The sequence below is a fragment of the Rana temporaria genome, chromosome 3 (assembly GCF_905171775.1).
Source record: "Rana temporaria chromosome 3, aRanTem1.1, whole genome shotgun sequence".
Classification (NCBI taxonomy): Eukaryota; Metazoa; Chordata; class Amphibia; order Anura; family Ranidae; genus Rana; species Rana temporaria.
Window position 1 is genome coordinate 362350926 of NC_053491.1, and position 21814 is coordinate 362372739.

Sequence of the window (21814 nt, forward strand, 5' to 3'; positions counted from 1 at the left end):
TTTCCTCATGTGCCCATTAGAGCCTCTAATGGGCACATGGGGAAAAGATGAACCAACATTGGGAATTAACCCCTGCTGCTTTCTGAGGTGGTGACGGAGTTCTGAGTGAAAAATAATTTGTTTTCAAGGCTTCTATTATTCATCCTTCTGGTGAGTGAGAACCCCAAAGGGGTCGAGTGCCACTGTTGGTGAAGCTTTGGAGTTGGTGGAGGGTGCACTACCCACTTAATCCTAGAAGCACTTACCACTTTAGGACTATTTCTGCCATGTCATCATTTTATTTATTTATTTGATGTGAAGCTGGACACTTATGCGACATTAGCGCTGTTCACCAATAGATCCTTTATTGTGTTTTAAATATTGGTGTATTTTATATACATAAACCTATACATATTTACCCACCAGCAACCTGTTTCAGAATGAACTTTGATTTGCTTATTTTTTTTATATAAAATATATACATCAATCAGCCCAGGTCCCATTCTGACAGCCTGACAAATGAAAATTGCAACAGATATGTCATGTGCAGTTGTTAAACTATAAACTGGCATTTTTTTAGGATTAATAATTCCCTGTTATAATCAGCCTGTATATTAAACCATATCTGATACTTAATATACAACCATATCTAGTGCCAACTCTTGTTTTCTGACTCACGCATGTTGTCTGCTTTAGCGGCTGTACAATGAGATATATCTTCTGCTTCAGTTGTGAGATATACAATATACAGGGTGAAGTCTGCAGTTAGATCTCATATATAGAGAGGCATCAGGTATATGTGGAAATTTGTTTGGTACCAGACCTGATATAAACAGCAATATCTGGTGCCAGCCATAGGCGTGAAAACAGGGTGTGTCGGATGTGCATGGGCACACCCTAATTACCCCATGTGCATTAGCATTATCCAGGGGCAGCAGCAGGTGGGTGGTTGGGGGTGCCAATGGCCAGTGTAAACCCCCTATTATATTAAAGGCTAGGTTCAACTTTAGGAACACATTACACCCATTTTTTAGGGTGTAACGTAATATGGTCCCAATCAACTAACTCCGACAAACCAGAGCCTCCTCCCTGTGGCATTCATGTGTGTTTAAACTTTGGGGCCAGCGTTGTATATTGCAGACCTTTATCTGCCATATCTTATATACAGTATGTAAAGTCACGTTTATTGCCCTAATAGACAAAGCCATATCTGGTATTCTATATTATGAGTACAGTCATATCTGTTGCCAGATCTGTTATGCTGAGCTGTGTCTAGTGTCAGATCTAGTGTGTGGAGCCTTTCATAGGTCAATATCTGGTTTCAGAACTGATATAGTTTCAGATTTTTTTTATGTATTTATGTACAGCCATATTTATTGTCAGATATGCTGCTGTCAGATATGATGAGTGCAGTTGTACCTGGTCCGTTGATCTGTGTCTGGTTTCAGAACTAGTATGTAGAGCCATACGTACAACAATATCAGAGCTGATAATCAGAGCCATAGCTTGTGTCAGATCTGATATCTTTAGAACCACATGTATTGCCAGATTTGATATGCTGCCAGATCCTATATTTAACCCTAATTTGTCCTAGATTGTATTCACAGAAGCATATCTGGTGCCGGATATGATATACAGAGCCACATTTCTTACTAGATCTAATATATACAGTCATATCTGTCCCAAATATGTTATGCCTAGCTGTGTCTGCTTTCAGGCTTAGTGTGTAGAGAGATACATAAAAGTATGTATTGGGCCAGATATGATATACAGAACCACATCTGGTGCCAGATCTTATCATATCTGATGTCAAAACTGTAATGTGGAGTTGTGTCTGGTGTCAGATTTAGAATGTAGGGCAATATCTGATCACAGAATCGTATCTGATGCCAGTTGACTTTAGCTGGCTACACACAATTTTATACAATTGTTATACAATTTTCTTGTACAACTCTCCTTTAGATTTACCAAAGCCATATAATATGAGGTCAACTCGAAACACTTTCAAATTGTATGCAATAAGTAAGGCAAGCCCTTGCACGATATGGCTGAAGGCAAATCAAAAGGAAATTGAACAGCACAAATTGTATAATGCGTATCCTCCAGCTTTACATTTATTTTTTATAGATTTAAAGTTCATTGTTTTATTGTGAAGTCACTTTATTTGACCTTTATGTGTTTTGGCATTTCTGTTGCAATTTCTCATTAACTGGTGACATTATATTATGGTGGAGTCTTCTAAGACCTCATCCTCACATAGCTGAGTATTTCTACACTTTTGGTTGTTTTCAACCTAAATTCAATTGCTTTACGAAGTTGAGGGGGTTAGTGTTGGTGGAGATGCAGAGACATCTAGTGGTAAGGGATGGTTGTTGCATGAATTGGAACATCAACTAAAATCCCTAAATCTAAAATGACCACATTTGTTACTGTCAACCTTACAAACAAATATACTTGTTATCACACATCATTAAAACATATTGAAAACTCATATTTTTTTAAGGACAACAACGTGTAATTTAACTTTCCTGACATTTCATACCATATAGCAGGCCTGTGAAAATATCAGCTTTGCACATAGTATGCAGTAGGAATGTTCAGATTTGCTTGTTGCCATGGGACATCTGAAGACTTACAGTAGCTGTATACAGTTATATTATAGGCAAAGTGTTGTGGACAGCTGACCATCACACCAATGTGAGAATGTTGGACATCCTATTCCAAAACCATGGGTATCAATATGGAGTTGTCCATCCTTATGTCCCATTTGTAAAGTTAGATCCTGATGTTAAAAGAGAAGGCCTGACTCATAATCAGAGTTCCAATTCATCACAAAGGTGTTCAGTAGGGTTGAGGTCAAGGCTTTGTGAGGGCCACACAGGTTCCTCCACACCAAACTGGTCACACCATGTCTTTATAGGGCTGGCTTTCTGCACAGGCGCACAGTCATTCTGAAGAGGTAAAGAGCCCTCCCTAAACTGTCTAAAACAGGGGTCTCCAAACTGCGGCCCGAGGGCCAGATGTGGCCCTTTACTAACCTTTATGCGGCCCTTGGGGCACTATTCCTTCAACTGATATGAGGCACTATTCCTTTCACTGACACCAACAAGGGGACACTATTTCTTCTACTGATATCAATGATGGGATACTATTCTTCCTCCTACTAATAGGGGCCCTACTCCTCCTACTGACCACCAACCCTGAGGCCAGATTTATTCTTACTGGTGCTGGGCCTGGGACATTTTCTGCACCCACTGGCTACAATCCGGCCCCTTCTAAAGTCTGAAGGATAATAAAGTGGCCCGTTGTGTGAAAAGTTTGGAGACCCCTGGTCTAAAACATCTTTGTACCCTAGTGTTTGTCAGTGACAATGACATGACTATTTCCTTGATTGTATGCATCTAGTTTTGGAATGGGATTTCCAACAAGCTCATTTGAGTGTGATGGTCAGGTGTTGACAAACTTTTGGCCAAATAGTGACTGATTTTCTAAGGAAGTTGATAATCTTTACATAATAAATCATGTGTGTCAGTTATGCAGTCATGTGAAAAGCAAACCCATATTTGCTTATTTAATTTGCACATGATAGGGTATTCAACGTGAACAGAAACATTGCTTTTCAAATGATTACACATTCTCCTTTAGCGAAGATTCTCTGCTCTTTCAGCACATGTATCATGAGCTGTCTATGTAATGCTCGCCTTAACAAAGCATTTTGTGTAGGTTAGGTTGAATTTATGCAAAGGCCCTGTTGGTTGCTGTCCTTTAAATGTGGGTTTTAGCTGCTGGTGTTCATCTAAAACACAATTTGCTATATAAAGTACAGTCCAAATAGTAAATTTCACTCTTTTTTATATTTTGTAGCTAATGTAGGACTAACTAGGGTATGCCATCAACATGGTGGACAGCATGTCTTAGGCACCTGCATTGCCGATGCTGACCTCCCTGGGGCCCTAAGCAAAATGACATGGCACATTAAAGTTGAGAAGCGGGGGGCGCTGCTGACAGTGACATGTCACATTAAAGAAAGTTGAGAAGCGGGGGGAGGGGGTGTTCTGCTGTCGGAAATGACATCTTACATTAAAGTGAGCGGGGGGTGCTGACTTCTTACCTCTTCTCCCATGCAGCCAGCGAGTTGAGGAGCAGGGTGAGGGGCCGAAAATGACTTCTCACCAGGCGGGGCCTCTAGTAATTTGGGGGGCTCTTCGCAGCTTTGCGGGGCCCTAAGCAGCTTGCATAGTGAGCCTATAGGGCGGATCGGCCCTGGGCACCTGATTATAATATTGAGTAAAGTCCAAGCATATTTGGATATCTTCAGTTTGTCAGAGATTTTTGCAGCCATTTTTAGAATTGAATTTAAGCTAAATAAACAGATACATATATCTGTGTATGTATATGCTTTCACCTGCTAAAGGATTTGTAATTCTCTTCTGCCGGCCTTGACATTCAGGCACCTCCTTGCAGACAGCACAGCCAGCACCTGGACTTCATCCATGTGCACATTTTGCAATCTATAAAATCAAGTATCCCTCTATTGATATAGCTTTAGGAATGTCTCTGCCTGTGCAACAGTGTGCAGAGTGTTAAATAAGATGTATTATTTACCCATGGCAAGTAGCAAAATATGAATCCTTCCCACTGGGCACATTGAATGCTTCAAGAGCCTGTGAAAGTACACATTTAAAAAAATTATTAAGACATGCTGTTTGTGAAGTTGAATATTTCTCTGCCTTATAGCATCATCATAGGGAGACCTGGACTATAAACAACTGTAATTCATCTGAAATCCTAAATTAATCCAACCTTGCTTATTCTGGTCACAATGGAAGATACATTAGCATCATTGTCCTTGTCTTGCCTGTTTTCTGCTGCTTTTGTGTCTGTATTTAATCCCAGCCTTAGCATATGTTTGTCTTCTGTCCTGTCAAACAACACAGACTGCAAGTCAAGCCAGCCATACATTGATCAAAATGTGTCCGGTTCAGCAGGAACCAGACACATTTCCATCCATGTATGGGCACCCTGATTGTACAGAAGTCAATCTACTGATTGATGCCTGTACAAGCAGCCTGTCAGGTTTTTCACACTCAATCACTGATAACTGGCAGCACTGATCATTGTGTTGCGATGGTGAGGATGGCTCCCCACTGTCAGAATACAATAGCACAGCCCGAGAATTCCTCCATCCATATTGAATGTGTGGAATAGAATAGAATTATGGCAGTTGCCATTTCCTACTTGTTTTTTTAAGGTATCATCTCCAAACTTGTCAGTTACAGCTTCCATATTTTACCATGATAGATTATTTTTAAATGTAACTAAAATAAGATGAAGTCCAGTACCTGACTCGTCCCTCCTACATCATTCTGATTGACAACATGGAGTATACCAGGCATAGCTTCAGTTGCATTATGGGAGATTATTGTATTTTTAGCAACAACAAGCAGGAGAAGCATAGGTCAGCAGCAACAAAAAGACTTCTATGTTTACTATTAACAACTGGAGCCTTGGGCACCAGATAATTTATTGACTTGTAATAAAGCTAGTAAAATAACTAAAACCTCCACTTGACCTGGTGCAAAAGGTCAAGCAAGTGTCTTCTTGGTCATTCAAGTTACATTAGCAGTCTTCCTGGGTTGAATAAATAAAGAGTAATAGAAGGGCTGGAAATACTTTTTTTTTTCCTGGAGAAAGCACTATTAACCTAGGCATTTGGCCATGTGAAGCTGTTCAGTTCTGTTTGGCTAAGATTACATGACCAAATACCAAGGCTTTTGGTCATGTGGGCAACCCAGAAGGGAGCCTGGAGCAGGATTTCCTCCAGGAATGGTAAGTATGTCACCCTTTCTGTTACTTTTGTATTTATCCATCTTAGCATTTGAGTGGGGGTCCAGTTTAAGGTAGCCTTGGACATGACTTTGCATTTGCCCAAGTGGATAGATCAGCTGGCCCCACCTCTGGGGAAATAATGATCAGCCGGTCCCCTTCCCCCTTCCGAGGCATAAACGGATAGGCACTGTAGATTCAAGCATGCATCTTTATGTACTTGTCCATGGAAAAAAAAAACTTTGGGCAAATTGGTCACTAGTGCTGTCCGTCCATCCTTCTATCCCCTGAGGTCTTTGGCCAGTAGAACAGATACCTTCATTATTCTGAATAATTTAATAGACTGTTGCAGTCTCTTTGATTTAGCTTTGAATCAGTATTTGTATGATGATACCACCTCAGTGTTCAAGGAGACAAGTGATTGATTTTTTACAAAGTTTTCTGTTCAATATTTGCTCATAAGAATGTACCAACAATGCACAAAACGGCTAATTTATTATTTATTGACTGTCACAGACTCACAACTCCAGAGTGTGTGCAAGTACAACAGATAAAGAAAATATTGAGCCACAGATGTAATATGTTCCAAATTAACTTCTCAAAGCTTAACTCCAGCCAAATAGCTAAATATACAGAGATGTGAAGTGATATCTGCCAAATAATTTTTAATTCAGTCCAGCCAGTCTTGTAGTTCAGGCATCCCTGCAGACAGCACAGCCAGATTTCTGCTGTAGCCATTTTAAATATTTAAAAGACAAATATTCACTTATTAACTTTGTTAACCTAAATAAACACTCCTTTGTGTACTTCTCTGAAACTGATTTTTTAGATTTTTTTTACTAATGGCTCAATTACCCCTTCATATTGGAGGTAAGCCCCACCCTGTCCATTCAAAGCACCCTCTTTGGCCTCTAAAACGCTGTCATTGGACAAGGTAATGGCAGCTGGGTGGGAGTTATTCTTAAAGTTAGGACAGTTTAGCAGTTAACTGAAACCAGCACTAGAGGATGTACAGAAGAAAGTCTATAAAAGAAAGGGGGACAAGCTATAATCTATGGGCCAGATTCACAGAAGAGATACGCCGGAGTATCTACTGATACTCCGGCGTATTTTCAAATTTGCCGCGTCGTATCTTAATTTGTGATTCACAAACAAGATACGACGGCTTTTGGCTAAGATCCGACAGGCTTACGGCTTGGTACGCCTTCGGATCTTAGGCTGCAATACTTCGGCCGCCGCTGGGTGGAGTTCGCGTCGTTTTCCAGCGTCGGGTATGCAAATTAGCTTTTACGGCGATCCATGAAGGTTTTCGCGTTTGTTACGTCGTCGCTAGTCATTTTTTCCCGTTGCAAAGTTAAGCCTGTTTTTACATGGCTTAACTTTAGACGAGCCATGTTAAAGTATGGCCGTCGTTCCCGCGTCGAATTTCAAAAAAAAATTTTTGCGTAAGACGGGAAATACGAAAGTACGTTACGCACGTCGCGTTCAAAAAAATGACGTCACTTTGCGCAAAGCACGGCGGGAATTTCAAAACGGAGCATGCACAGTACGTCCGGCGCGGGAGCGCGCCTAATTTAAATGGTACACGCCCCATTTGAATTAGGCGGGCTTGCGCCGGACGCCTTTACGTTACACCGCCGTAAGTTTACAGGCAAGTGCTTTGTGAATCAAGCACTTACGCTGAAAACTTGCGGCGGTGTAACGTAAACGGGATACGTTACGCCGCAGCGCAGGTACCTGAATCTGGCCCTATAATCCCACATTATTGTGATTAAACCCACTACCTCAAAACTTAGTCTATCGCTAGACGTACAGTATGTGCAGTATTATGGATCCAACAATTATATACAATATCAAAGAAAGTGCTTGATATTATTAAACAGACAATCTCTGTAAAGAAATCAATGACATAAGGTGCAAATGCTTGCAAATGATGCAAGAAGTGTGTGCTGACACTATGAAAAAAGTGCATAGTGCAAGAATAAATGCCTTCTTTTCACTAACAAAGTTCATAAGTGATCCAAAAAAATCACATGTGATCCAAAAGATGAAGTTCATGTACAATCCCACAACAGAAAGTTCAAATGAGGTGGTCAGAAATCCAATCAATGGAAATCTTAATCGTGTAGAAAATACCCGGTGTGCTCCTTCATCATTCGCCCCAAACTGACTCACCAGAAGTAATGGATGGTCAAATTAGAAACCAGCAGAAGCACTGTTAAACATCAAACATGAAGACTCCCCACTCTGCTGCTACTGATAAACCTTCTCGTGGGGAGTCTTCCTGTTTGATGTTGAACACAGAGCGCTTCTACTGGTTTATAATTTGACCAGCCAAGTCCTTTTTTTCTGTTGTGGGATTTTAAATGAACTTCATCTTTTTGATCACATATGATTTTTTTGGATCACTTATAAACTTTGTTGGTGAATAGAAGGCATTTTTTTTGCTCTAAGCATTTGCACTTTATGTCGATGATTTCTTTACAGATTGGTTAATAATATGAAGCACTTTATTTGATATTGTATATTATATATTGTATATAATTGCATATAATTGTTGGATTCATGACACTGCACATTATTATTATTATTCAGGATTTATATAGCGCCAACAGTTTACACAGCGCTTTACAATATAAAAGGGAGACAATACAGTTATAATACAAAGAAATACAAGAGAATTAAGAGGGCCCTGCTCTGAAGAGCTTACAATCTAATACGTCTAGCTATATAGACTAAGTTTTGAGGTAGTGGGTTAAATCACAATATTGTGGGATTATAGATCTGCGCTGCTTGTCCCTCTTTCGTTTATAAAAAATGTTGTTGATTCACCAGAATTCAGACTCCATCAATATCTGTGGCGCTAGATTCCTCCCTATTCACAGAAGAAGGTGTAAGGTTTTTGTACATCCATCTGAAACTGGCTTTCCCTTCTTACTAAGGGCTCAACTACTCCCAAACACTGGGGACAAGCTCACCATGTCAAATCAAAGCAACCTCATTGTCCACTTGACATTCTCAGATGGTAATGACAAATGAGTGGGGCTTAGTCCTAAAATGTAGGTCTATGAGAAAAATTCAACTGTCTTCAGAGGCGTGTACATCTAAGGGTTTACTGTCTAATAGTAGTGACTGTACTTTTGTGGGTTCACTCTAAGTGGTAGAGCTAGATCAAGTTGTGAGAAGTATTGCAAAAAATCTTAAAGCTCTGTCAGTAATCTTATTCTTTTATCTGAACTTCATGGGGCTCAATATTTAAGTCATTATATCCTGTCAGCTTCTGCTCTTGTCTGCCACTGTTGATACATTGCTTTAACTTTCCAGATGGTTCATACGTTCTTCATGTGTGTGCTTATGTGTTTGTGCTCTGCCCAGTGTGAGCTTATATACTTTATACTGCACTGTTGTTCCATCTGTCTGTCTGCATTCCTGTTTTCTGTGCCATAAACTTACCTTTTCTGCTCTGATCCGCAGCTTGTCAAGACCCAAAATATTGTCACTTCCATGCTCCAGTAGGGAGAATGCTGAGCACATCTCCCAGTGACGCATTTAGAATTCTCCCTACTTGAGCAGATGAGATTAGGCACTTAAATTTGGCTTTTTGAGCATCAGATGGACTGGGCAGAAAAGGTAAGTGAAATTTATAGGTATTACTTAAAGTAGCTTGTAATACTTAGACACAATTAACTGTATTTGTTCTGTAACATTGAAGGCCTTTCCTAGCTTCTCCAAGCCACTTCCTCAGTTTTCTCAGTGGCTTGGAGAAATCCAAAAACACCTATACAGTTGAATGTGACTAACGACTACTAGCTATACCATTGATTTGATAAATGAGAGCCACCACATACAAACCCAAAGTAGCTTATCACAAACCTGAACAATTTATACTGAGTATATATTTAGTCAAACAATGCAGAGCTGAGGTCAAAATGATTAGTAGATCTAGAAATATTGGTAGCTGAAGTTCTATGCAAATCTCAACTGAGCCTGTGATAATTCAACTTTATCCAAACCTTCCTACCAGTTCTTTCATGTGATCTGTTTCTTCACTTACCAGTTGGAAATCATTTAATTTGATAGGGGTGGGCCAGGCTCACATTTTGCATTTAAAGCCAAGATATGTACATACATTCAACTGCCTTAATATCTCTGGATCTACTGACTGTTTCAGAAGAAGGCAACCCTTGCTGCCCCATGCTGTTATCATTTGTATAGTTTTAATGACCCATGATTGTGACAGGTTTACTACAAAGGACAACACCATACAAAACGGATATTTCATGCTTGACTCGTTACTAACCAGTTGAGTCCCATACTGGCTCCTTACAGCCTACGGTTGCGAGATCTTACCACCAGAGCAGCCAAACCTCTAATAAGGCCAAATGATAGTGTTACCCTCCTCCAATGACCTCTGCATAATGCAGAGTAAACAATGTAGGTGTGCAGGTACAAGAGCATGACATCTTCATTATGGCTCTTGTAGGAGGGGGTGAGACACAAACAGGGGGAAGATCTCACAACTGAAGTCTTTGAGCAACAAAAGAAGCCGACCCAAAACTGAAAAAATCATCCTGCCTGTTACTATCCATATTTCATCTAAAAGTGCATTTTAATGTTTTTTTTTCTTATCACAGCTTGGTTTGGTCCTTGAAAGTGGACCCATCACCTTTGTTTAATAAAAGTTTGAAATAGGCTGTGCTCATATTCATGACTGGGGTATGATGTGTAGATCAGCGATGTGCAATCCTTATGAAGACAAGACCCCTAAATTCTACAGTGTGCTTGACCTGATACCCCAAAAGACATACATACCATTTCAAATTGTTACAGATCTGCACCCTAGTTGCTGATAATGTACAGTTGGAGTCTTATTCTATGGATTGCGCACCTCTGATATAGAAGTAATTTTAAACATCGATACTACAGACCAGACCAATCTCATAGTGTAACATGACCAAAAATGCAATGTGCACCCATTATGTCAATTCCACACGGTGTGTCCCAATGTTTTATAGACTGTAGACTGGGAGCAAGTACATCTGCCACTTCTCACCATTAGCTAATCTATCCTAATGTCCGAATCACTGTGATCCCTGGGCTCTGCTTGGTATTATGGGTGGGGGGAGGGTGGGCTATTGAGGGATGGGATGATGGCTGACCCTCTTGCTGCCAGAAGCGCTCTGCATGGCATTAGATGGCAAGCTCTGCTGGCAAGGAGGGGTTGTGCAGTGCTGCTTCCATGTTTGAGTCTGTCTAACAATCCTTTTTAATTCCCCACCCTGCCTTGCCTTCTGACCTATGTAGGGTTATTTTAGTGACCCCTGGAATGTCTTTGACTTTCTCATCGTCATTGGCAGCGTAGTTGACGTCATACTCAGCGAGACCAGTGTAAGTATTTCGGGGCAGGTCTGTTCCTTTCTCTCTTCCACCCCCTGCACTCCCCTCACTCCTTCTCTCTCCCCTTCTCCATGCTGGTTTGGGGCTATCTTTACCTTCCTTCCAGTTTCTTTCTAGTGGTATTTCAGTCCCCCCCTCCCAAAACCCCACCTTCCCTCCAGGGAGAAGGGAGAGAGGGAAGGGAAAATCCCCAGAGTGCCCCCTGCCAGTTAGAGTGGGGAGGGGGTAGATCAGGGTTTTTCTCTCCCTCGTCTCCTCCTGATCCTGCTTTACTGGAGTGTCAAATGTGTAGCTGAGACACAAGAGGAGACAAAACATATCACTACGATGCCTCTTAAAACCTTTTTACCTTCTTTCTTTTGTTTAGACTTCTTTATTTTTGCGTTTTTTTTCCCTTGTTCACACTTTTTTAGTTTTTCTTTCCTTTGATTTTGTCTTTCTCTCTCTTTTTTTCTCTCTCTTTCTCTCTCTCTCTCTTGTTCACTCTCCCGTACCTCCTGGGCTTCCATTCAGCACTATTTCTGTGATGCATGGAACACATTTGATGCACTTATAGTAGTGGGTAGCATTGTTGATATAGCAATCACCGAAATAAACGTAAGTAACTTACCTCTCTCTCCGTGACTGTGACTGCATCACCCCCCTTTCCCCTTCGTTTGTCTTTTATCATTTCCTTTTTCTTTTACTTTGTTTTCTTACTTTAATTATGTTTTTCTGATTATTTTCTATTGATTTTCCTGTTACCTTCTGGAAACATTCAGGATTCTTGCATAAGCTCCTCCTGGCATGATATAAACTGTATAGCAGGATTGGGCTGTCATGGAGTCACTTTGGCTTGCTGACACAGAAGGATTGAGTCACAGGCACTGACGAAAAAGTTAATTAAAAAACAGATTAATCTTGGCCTACACTAATTCCTCTGTGAATAGTGCTTGAATTAAATAAGGTCATAACTGTTTTTGGTGACGTCTTATTGTTACTGTCATTAAGCTATGCAGTGCCAAAACCCTTGGCAGTGCTGTATAAAATCAGGGCTCATGGGGACATTAAGTTGAACCCCAGAAAAACTTTAGATGTGGATGTAATGAGGAAATGAGGAACCTCTGCCATTATTTAATGGTCTCTATTCATTTAATGGGGAGAATAAGGCCTCATGCACACTGGGCGTTTTAAATGTCGCTTCTAGAGGCCTCTTTTTAGCCTCTAGAAAAAAAACACTGCCTGTGCGTTCAGGAGCAGCAGGATTTTAACAGAAAAAAACACCAAACAGGTCTAAACGCTCTTGGGTATTCATTTCAATAGCCAGAATACATTTATATTCTGGCCAATGAAATGGATAAACGCCAAGCGCTTGACACACTTAAACACACCTAAACGTGCTTGCATAAAGGCGGCTCTAAGCACGTTTTTGACACTGCTTTTTATCTGCCAGACGAAAGGCAAACACCCAGTGTGCATGAGACCTTACCCTCACTTCTTGCATGATCACTAGGACAGGAAATTAGGCAAGATCTCCCAATGGGGAAACTTGCTGTGATCAGTGCTATCTCTTCCCTTTGGGGTGATTCATCATACTTCCTGTTCTGGTGGGACACAGACCTAAAAAAAACAAAAAAAAAACAGATAGATATCCAAACCTGTCAGGTTGGTTGGTGGTCCACTTCACACAAATGTACAAAACTGTAGGAATGTCCAAATAGATAGATAGATATCATTTTTTTCCCTCTATTGCTTGCCTGCCTGAAAGTGGTGTTGATCAATTTAGTAAAAACAGTCCAGGACCCCAACTTTCAGAGGCCATATTGTGCTCTAACCCTTCAGATCACATGTTGATAGAATCACTAACCAGGCTAATTTCATCGTTAAGCTGTTCTCTATTTTAATTTTTTTTCTTTCCATATTTAAAACATTGCATTGACCTCCATCTGTGCCCCAGGAACCAGGGGACCCCAGCCAGTTCCTGCTATACAGTTGTGGCTCTGTTCTGTTTATCTGTCACCTAGCATGATTAACCATTTCCTTTTTTACAGGGCTCCCCCTTTTCTTCCTTCCCCTTCTCCAGCCCAATAGTTCAGGGTTAAAAAGGGCTACCTCCCCCACTCATAGGCCCTTTTTTAGAAGCCCAAGACTCTCTCTTTATAAAATGGCTACAGACACTACACGTAACTGTGCTTACACAGCAAATGCATATATATATATATATATATATATATATATATATATATATATATATGTATTTGCTGAGTAAGCACAGTTACGTGTAGTGTCGGTAGCCATTTTGTCAGTTTGATGTCAGGAGTTAAGGAAAGACCTATCAGCAGATCCTAGTCTGCTAAAAAATATGGCTACCACAGTTTTACATTAAGAAAAAATTAGCACATTCTCCATATACCTAGTTTTAAAAAAGAGTTTTAAAACTGCTTTTAAATTTGTCTGAATTCCTGTAAATAGTAGAGCACCTAGGGAAAATCAAGATGGTTAAAACAAAGTGTTTTTTTGTATTATAATTCACCAATATATAGATATAAGTAGACTAAGCTAAAAATGAGGTAGATAAAGGCATGTATAGACATTTCCTTTTTTTTAACAGCAATTGTATTCCCTTTATTCATTAAAACTAACCTCTATGTAAGGCCAATTCTTTTTCTACGTTTTGAATGGGGTGGAGAAGAATTGGAACCCCTGTATAATTCTGATTTGTAATGCTATCCAAGACTCTAAAAAAAAGGTCTGAGATGAAAGCTCCATGACACAGATTAATTACCCAGATGCAAATTTATAACCATGTATAATAAAATAAAAGACTTTAAAACGGGCCCAACATGTTTTGAGGTCCAGAGACCACTCCCTTAATTAGAGCTTAAAGATGAAAAAACAGTGTACATTGACTGGACTAAAATACAAAGTATGAAAGCTGAACGATGAGAATCAAATAAAATCTATTCTTGCAGTGGGGCCCCCCCTCATACTGCAAGGTGTAAAATGCTTAGTCTATAGGTACAGAGAAGGTGTGTAACTTACTCTATGCCTCAGTACGGCATGCTCCATCGCTGTTCTCAAGCTCTGGGCTATGAGCAGTGCCTCAGCATCATCATGCACAGTGCAGGGCTACTAACCCTGCTTTATATGTGAGAAGGTGATCATGTGACTTTGGGCCAAAGCTGCTTAGAGTGTATGCTACAGAGGTCCAGTCGCATCGGTTAAGGAAACCTGTCAGAGCCAGGAGTTAGAAAAGTAATACATTTTATCCCTGCACCCCTAGACTAAACAAGCATGTAACTCGTGTTGTGAGAGAAGTAAAGTAAGCCCATACTTTGTATTTCAGTCCAGTCCATATACGGTGGAACCTCAGATTGCGAGTAACGCAGTTTACAAGCGTTTCGCAATACGAGCAATTATTTTTTTAAATCCTGATTCCATTTGCGATCGTTGTCTCGCAAGACCAGCAGTATTCAAGCCGCTGGGGTGTGCAGTACCGCATTTGGCCAGATGTGTGAGGCTCCGGTGATGCTCGGAGACACTCCATTCCCGAGTGTCTCCGGCGCCCCTGCACCTCTGGCCACATGCGGTACTGCATACACCGGCGCCCCCACACTTCTGGCTACATACAGTACTGCATAGACCAGCAGTGGCTGTGGAATGGATTATTTGAGTTTCCATTATTTCCTATGGGAAAACTCGTTTTGATATGAGTCCTTTGACTCCTATGAGTCCTGTGGATTACAAGCATGCTTCTGGAACTAATTATGCTTGTAATCCAAGGTATTACTGTACATTGTTTTTCCATCTTTAAGCCCTGTTGAAGGGGGTGGTCTCTGGCCCCTGAAACATGATGAGTCCATTTCTCTGTTGAAGATTGCCCCTCAATTCCATTGTCATCAGGGCAGGAAGTAATGGAAAATCTATCTAACAGAATCTCAGATAGCAATAAAAACCCAATAGGGTTTCTAATACTTTCCCACTACATCCAAAAATAAGAAAAAATGTTTTGGCTGTAAGACCATGTGTCTGCTCATGCCAGTTTTTTTAAGTGAAGTGTCCTCAAAACCTATGCCTCCACCAGACATCACAATGCAATGCCAACTCTCGGCATTGTGGTGTGCTATTAGGTGGGGCTTGTGCTTTGGGAATTAATAACCTAAAACTTTAAATGGAAGACTTCTTTCTCTAAGGGTATTAATAGGTTTACTTTAAGTAATATATTGTTTGTCACTGCTGATCTTTGTCTACGAATATCAATTCCCTGACTGTCTCTAGTTTCAAATCTTTCCAAATCACTGACCTGAGACAAGCATATACATTAGAAAGAGGGAGTGTCTGAGAACTCCTCATCTGATAGCTTGTTGGGTCATTGACTCAGAAAGTCCTGAAGCCATCAGATCAGCATGACAACACCGGAGTAGTATTCTCAGGAGAGCATTCACCATATTATCTGATTGAAGGTTTATTTTAAAAGTGTTAGTAATAACAGACAGTTAGTTGGGTGTAGAAATGTACCCCCCAGTATATTACTGATAATCTGTCTGATGAACCTTTTTTAGCCCTTTAATTCATAAACTTGTAGCCAGGCAGCTGTGGGTTGTCACCTCTGTATGTCACCAAATATGACAAAACTGAAAAGTTTATTTCTATTGAAATTCATCTCCCGTCTCACCTCACCCTCTTCCTTGCCCTTTTCTATCACCTTTCTTCTGTACTACACGGGTCACCCCGGTGGAGGCATTTATAAAGTACTGTCTCTGCTTGTGTGCGCTGTTTAGGTTTAGTTGTAGCTAAATAAGTTTGCCTAAATCGAATGTAGATTTAATAGGCTGGTCCTCCCAAATCTGATATTGCAATGGATGTGGTTTCCAGTAGGTTGAGTGGACTGCCAATGTATTTGTCTTTGGGATTCCAGCAGTAAGATCTTCCATACAGAAGCTTGTGTCTGTTTTTCTTCTGTAATTTATGTCTCTGCCCCTCTCACAATGGAGCGATTTCCCTGCAGTAGTTCGTGTTGTTCCCCCCTCCCTACACTGTTGCAGTATTTTGTGTTTCCATCTCTCCTACAGTAATACGATTTTCCTACAATAGTTTGTGTCTCTCATCCTTCCACAAAGATGCAATCTCTCTCCCAGTACTATGAGCCCCTGCTTCTCCCACAATGGAGGGATTTCCCCACAGTAGTTTATGTCTCCACTCCCCCAACAATGGTAACATTTTACTTTAGTAACTTGTGTCTCTGCCCCTCCCACAATGATATGATTTCCCTCCCAGTAATTTGTGCTTTTGCCCATCATTCAATGGTGAAATTTCTTTACAGTAGTTTATATGTCCACCCCTCCCACAACGGTGAGATTTTTCCTTCGCTAGTTTGTGTCTTTGCCCCTTGCACAATGGAGAGATTTCCCTGCGGTAATTTGTCTCTTCTCCTCCCACAATGGTGATATTTCCCATAAGTGATTTGTGTCTCCACCCCCCTTTGGATGTGGGGTAGAACAGTAGTCTGTGCCCCTGTCCCTCCCACAAGGCCATAAAGAAGGTGTCTTTCTTGCAGTTGGTCAATTATTGTGTGTTCTCCAGTTCATGCAGTGACCATGACACAATCCTTTGGCTTTTTAATGGTTGTGTTGGATGGGACTGTAAAATCTGATGTAAACAGACATTATGTGGATTTCTGAAAACTGGGGTTCCCAAGATATTTAAAAAGTCAGAACATTATACAGCTTGCCGGCAAACCACACAATATTGAAATATGAGTTCTGGGTGGAGGCGGCCTTTAAAGAAGATGACGCACATCCCTAGATTTCACCTCACAATTGCCCACTCTTGCCTAAATATTTTCAAATGTATTCCTATTTATATAAAGCCACAAAATTTAGTTTTTTTTTATTTATTTTTGAGGAGAAGGAATAAGCATGAATTTGGTAATAAGTCAATGATGTCACGAGCATCCTATCCTCTTGTGTACAGAACAGGTAATGCCCAGGCTGCAGCTGATTGAGTCAACACAATTGGCAGGAGTGGCATCTTCCTTCTAGGTTTGGAACAAACCTGGGCCTTGCTGAGCATTCCCTACATTTCCTGTCTGTGCAGACTACAATAAGTGTAAGGAAATTCCTCCAAAGTGAGAGGTCCCTTTAGATATTTGTTACCATATCACATGTCCCCACTGGACGATTTCCCTCGATTCCTGCTCTGGTGGCAAATCAAAATTTAGGATTTCAATACACTATAACACTTAATATAGCATTCTTGATTTTGATTCACCTGTGCTGGTCAGTATGCACAAGATTCATATTCCAGCACAATTAAAATCAACCACTGCTGGAGAATAGAGGGAGCACAGCAAAAATAAAGAAATATAATTCATGTATTACTAAAAGTTGCAAAGCAAGGAATGAATTTTAGGAATTCACATCAAAAGCGAATTTATTAAAAACATAGTTTCTTTTTTATACATCATGTGACACAGAGTAATGCAAATATTCAATACCTACTGGGTTATACGCCATCTCTAGGTGAATGGACACTGGTAGACAAAGTCTTAGACAGGAAGTGATCCCCTATATAACCCCTGCCATACAGGAAGTACATCAGTTTTTTACCAGTGTCGGCACGTACGTTTGAGCTCTCTGAGCTCCAGGTCTCTAGTCCCACAAACAGTTCTTAAATCAATCAAGTGATTGATTGATCGGATCTATTCGACACAGGCTCTATATGCTTAGATAACTGTATCTACTTATCCAGTCCTTTCAGGTGCAGTCTGTCCGCTCAGTTGTAGCCTCGCTCCAGACTGGAGACTTTCTAGCCTCCATCGATATAAAGGATGCGTATTTACATGTACCTATCTTTCAGTTTCATCAGAGGTTCCTGCTATTTGCAGTAGAGAAACTTAATTTTTAGTTTGTGGCTCTACCCTTCGGGCTTGCCACAGCTCCCCATGTGTTCACAAAGGTCCTAGCACCAGTACTGGGTCTTTTAAGGGCCCAAGGGATCTTTGTGCTCGGGTATCTGGACGACCTCCTACTCAGAGATCACTCACTACACGCCCTAGAACAGAGCATTACCTGCACAGTGCGGTATTTGGAAAGATTAGGCTGGGTCATAAATACTGAAAAGTCAGCCTTGAGACCAGCTCAAAGTCTCAAGTATTTAGGTTGGATCCTAGATACGGTCCAAGCAAGGGTACTATTGCCACCCGTAAGGATCTGTACCCTAAAGGATTAGGTGCGTCAGATAAGGGGCACATGACAACCCTCCATTCGGCTCTGTATGAGTCTTCTAGGAAGGATGGTGTGCTCCTTTGAGGCAGTGCCCTATGCCCAGTTCCATTCCAGGCCTATACAACAAGACATCTTGTTGGCTTGGAACAGGAGAGGACAAGCCCTGGATTATCCAATGTTCTTATCTCTTCGGACACGCTTAAGCCTAAACTGGTGGTTGCAGGATCAGAACCTGAGAAATTGAAGATCCTTCCTCTTGGTAACTTGGAGAGTACTGACTACAGATGCCAGTCTCTCAGGCTGGGGAGCAACCCTAGAGGGGCTCACAGCTCAGGGGAAATGGTCAAGGACAGAACAGATCCTGCCCATCAACATCCTGGAATTACAGGCAGTATGTCCAGCCCTATGGTCCTGAACAGTGGAGCTTCAGGACTGCCCTATCAGGGTTCAGTCAGACAATGTCACTGCAGTGGCCTATATAAATCACCAAGGCATTCAGCTCTGAAGGAGGTGAACCACATACTAGCCTGGGCAGGGGGACATGTGCCAATTCTATCGGCAGTCCATATCCCAGGAGTAGATAACTGGAAGGCAGATTATCTCAGCCGCCAGCAGATCTGCCTGGGGGAATGGTCCTTACACCCAGGAAATTTGCCAGTGGTGGGGATGGCCAGAGGTCAACCTATTGGCATCCAGGTTCAACAACAAGCTACAGCAGTTTGTGTCCCAAACAAGGGATCCTCTGGCAATCGGAGCAGATGCTCTGGTAGTTGCATGGAGCCAGTGCTCCCTCGTTTATGCTTTCCCCCCAGTCCCTCTCCTTCCATATTTGTTGCACAGGATTCAGAGAGAGGGGGTTCCAGTCATTCTGGTGGCACCAGCCTGGCCCAGAAGGTCCTGGTTCCCGGAGATTGTGAGACTGACAATAGCAGGCCATGGACGCTTCCATGTAGCCCCAATCTACTGTCTCAAGGTCCTATATTCCACTGCAATTTACAGTCTCTAAATTTGATGGCATGGCTATTGAAGCCAGGATGTTGAAGGACCGTGGCATCTCAGGACCAGTGGTGTCTACCATAGTGACTGCTAGAAAAACTGTCTATCATAGATCTATCATAAGGTCTGGAAAACTTATATTGCTTGGTGTGAAGCCAGAAAATGGCATCCTCAAAAATACATGATTGGGAGAATTCTCTCTTTTCTACAGTCAGCTGTGGAAATCAGATTGGCTTTGAGTACAATCAGAGTCAGATTTCAACCCTGTCAGTATTCTTCCAAAAGCCTTTAGCCTCCCATTTGCTGGTCCAAACCTTATACGTTAGACTTGCTGTCACGCAAGCTAGCCTTCCTGATGGCCATCACCTCAGCTAGAAGGGTGTCGGAGTTGGTGGCCCTTTCGTGCAGGGAACCATACTTGATCCTTCACCACGACAGGGTCGTGTTACGACCTGTTCCATCCTTTCATTTAAATCAGGACATTATTTTGCCTTCTTTTTTCTCTCAGCCTCGTTTGGCAGAAGAGAGACGACTGCATTCCTTGCAAGTTGTTCGGGCATTTAAGGTTTATTTGTCTAGATCTGCGGAGATTCGAGGATCAGACTACTATTTTGTTTTACCAAAAGGACCCAAGAAGGGGCAGACAGCTTCCAAAGCTTCCATTGCCAATTGAGTCTGTCAATTGGTCACTCAGGCCTATGGTCTGAAACGTAAAGCTCCTCCCTCATTCTACCAGGGGTGTAGGAACACCCTGGGCTTTTTGCCATCGGGTATCTGTGGCTCAGATTTATAAGGCTGCTACCTAGTCTTCAGTGCATACTTTCACAATATTTTTTCAAGTGGATAGTCAAGCAGTCGAGGATTCGGCTTCGGCCACAGTGTACTGCTGGCTGCCATATAAGGTCTGATGCCTATTGTTTGGCAGGGTGTCTCCCTCCCCTCAAGGCTATTGCTCTGGGACGTCCCAGTGGGTAATGAATATTAGCCTAACTCTGTGTCCCATGATGTATGAAAAAGAAAATAGTGTTTTTTCATCATAAATACCTGTAAAATCCCTTTCTTTGAGTACATCATGGGACACAGAGATCACTCCCCTCTTTTTTGAGGATTCAGTGCTTGCTACAAAACTACTTCCTGTACTTCCTGTATGGAAGGGGTTATATAGGGGATCATTTCTGTCTAAGACTTTGCCTACCAGTGTCCATTCATCTAGAGATGGTGTATAATCCAGTAGGTAATGATTATTAGCCTAACTCTGTGTCCCATAATGTACTCAAAGAATTTTTTTTTACAGGTAAGTATGACGATAAAAAATAAAAATATTTTATTAAGATCTCCAATATCTTAAAATTGCAACTTCATTCTAATTATTTAAAGTATATAAAGTAAAAACAGTTTTTAAATATGACATGGAGCAGATATGGAGGTTAGGTGTTGTGACTTCACTGACTATATTATTGTTTTCAGTCAGTGTTTTAGAAATGGTTGACTCCAGAGACAACCAGGCAATTAGCATTTTTAGATGGAGGTCAGGAATATCAACCTCCACACTTCTCTCAGTCTAGATTAATCCCTTTAATAATTAATTTGTGTTTTCACTGTGCTTAGTGTTCATTTTAAGTCAGAGACTCACAGCGTGGTGAAGACAGAATTGGTAGGGGCACTCTGGTCCCTGCACCCTTAAAACATCAGCTTTTATTCAGCTCCTACAGATGTCAGCACAATTGCACTTCTGAAATTGTTATTGGTTGATTGTGAGTGTGAGTAGTGATCAATCGCTACAATTATGGAGCAAATGCCTACCTATGGAATGGGGTATACAAGTAGCAAGAAGTAGCCGCTTAAACGAATTTAAGCCTTAAAAGAAAAATACAGTGATAGAAGACACTTAATACTCTCTCCATACTCTGCTATCTTCTAACACTACTGCTAATGGCAAAGTCCTCAGCATGTGACACTCTTTTGGATCGCTTTAAGCTCCCACATTGATCATTTTCATTGCTATTACATTGTACTTGTGTACTTCATTCCAGAGGGAGCCATTGGGTTCACAAATGTAGTAATGTGTATCAACTCTTAGCAATTAATCAGTACTGATTTTTAGAAGTTCAACCAAGCTGCTTAAAATTTCCCATGGTCTCCTAAGCTTGTATATGACTTTTCCTCAACAAAGAATCTCTCTACACTATTGTAGAAATTTGATAGGCTGCACTGTAGAAAGTTAACTTGACACCTTGTATTAAGTTGGCTGACCACATTGTAGCAGGTTGACAGGCCACCTTTTACCAAAGTCCTCCATCTCTTGGGTAACTTCTTTTGGCAGCAGATTTAAACCACATTCATCACAAGTCCATCCAGTCAGCATGGCAGATGGGTGTTGTAGTTGTGGCAGAGATCCAAACTCCAGAACT

The 21814-nt window shown here is 41.2% G+C and overlaps 1 protein-coding gene across 4 annotated transcripts in view; it reads left to right on the top strand.

Annotated features, from left to right (window-relative positions):
- Positions 1 to 21814, top strand: part of CACNA1C (calcium voltage-gated channel subunit alpha1 C) — a 535824-nt gene that overhangs the window by 427231 nt on the left and 86779 nt on the right. For 2 of the 4 annotated variants that reach the window (XM_040345319.1, XM_040345321.1), the window contains exon 30: positions 11110 to 11193. In XM_040345319.1, coding sequence (XP_040201253.1) covers positions 11110 to 11193 — 84 coding nt within the window. Of the gene's footprint in view, positions 1 to 11109; positions 11194 to 11715; positions 11800 to 21814 lie in introns of all 4 variants that reach the window. The other 2 variants (XM_040345318.1, XM_040345320.1) reach the window with 1 other exon arrangement.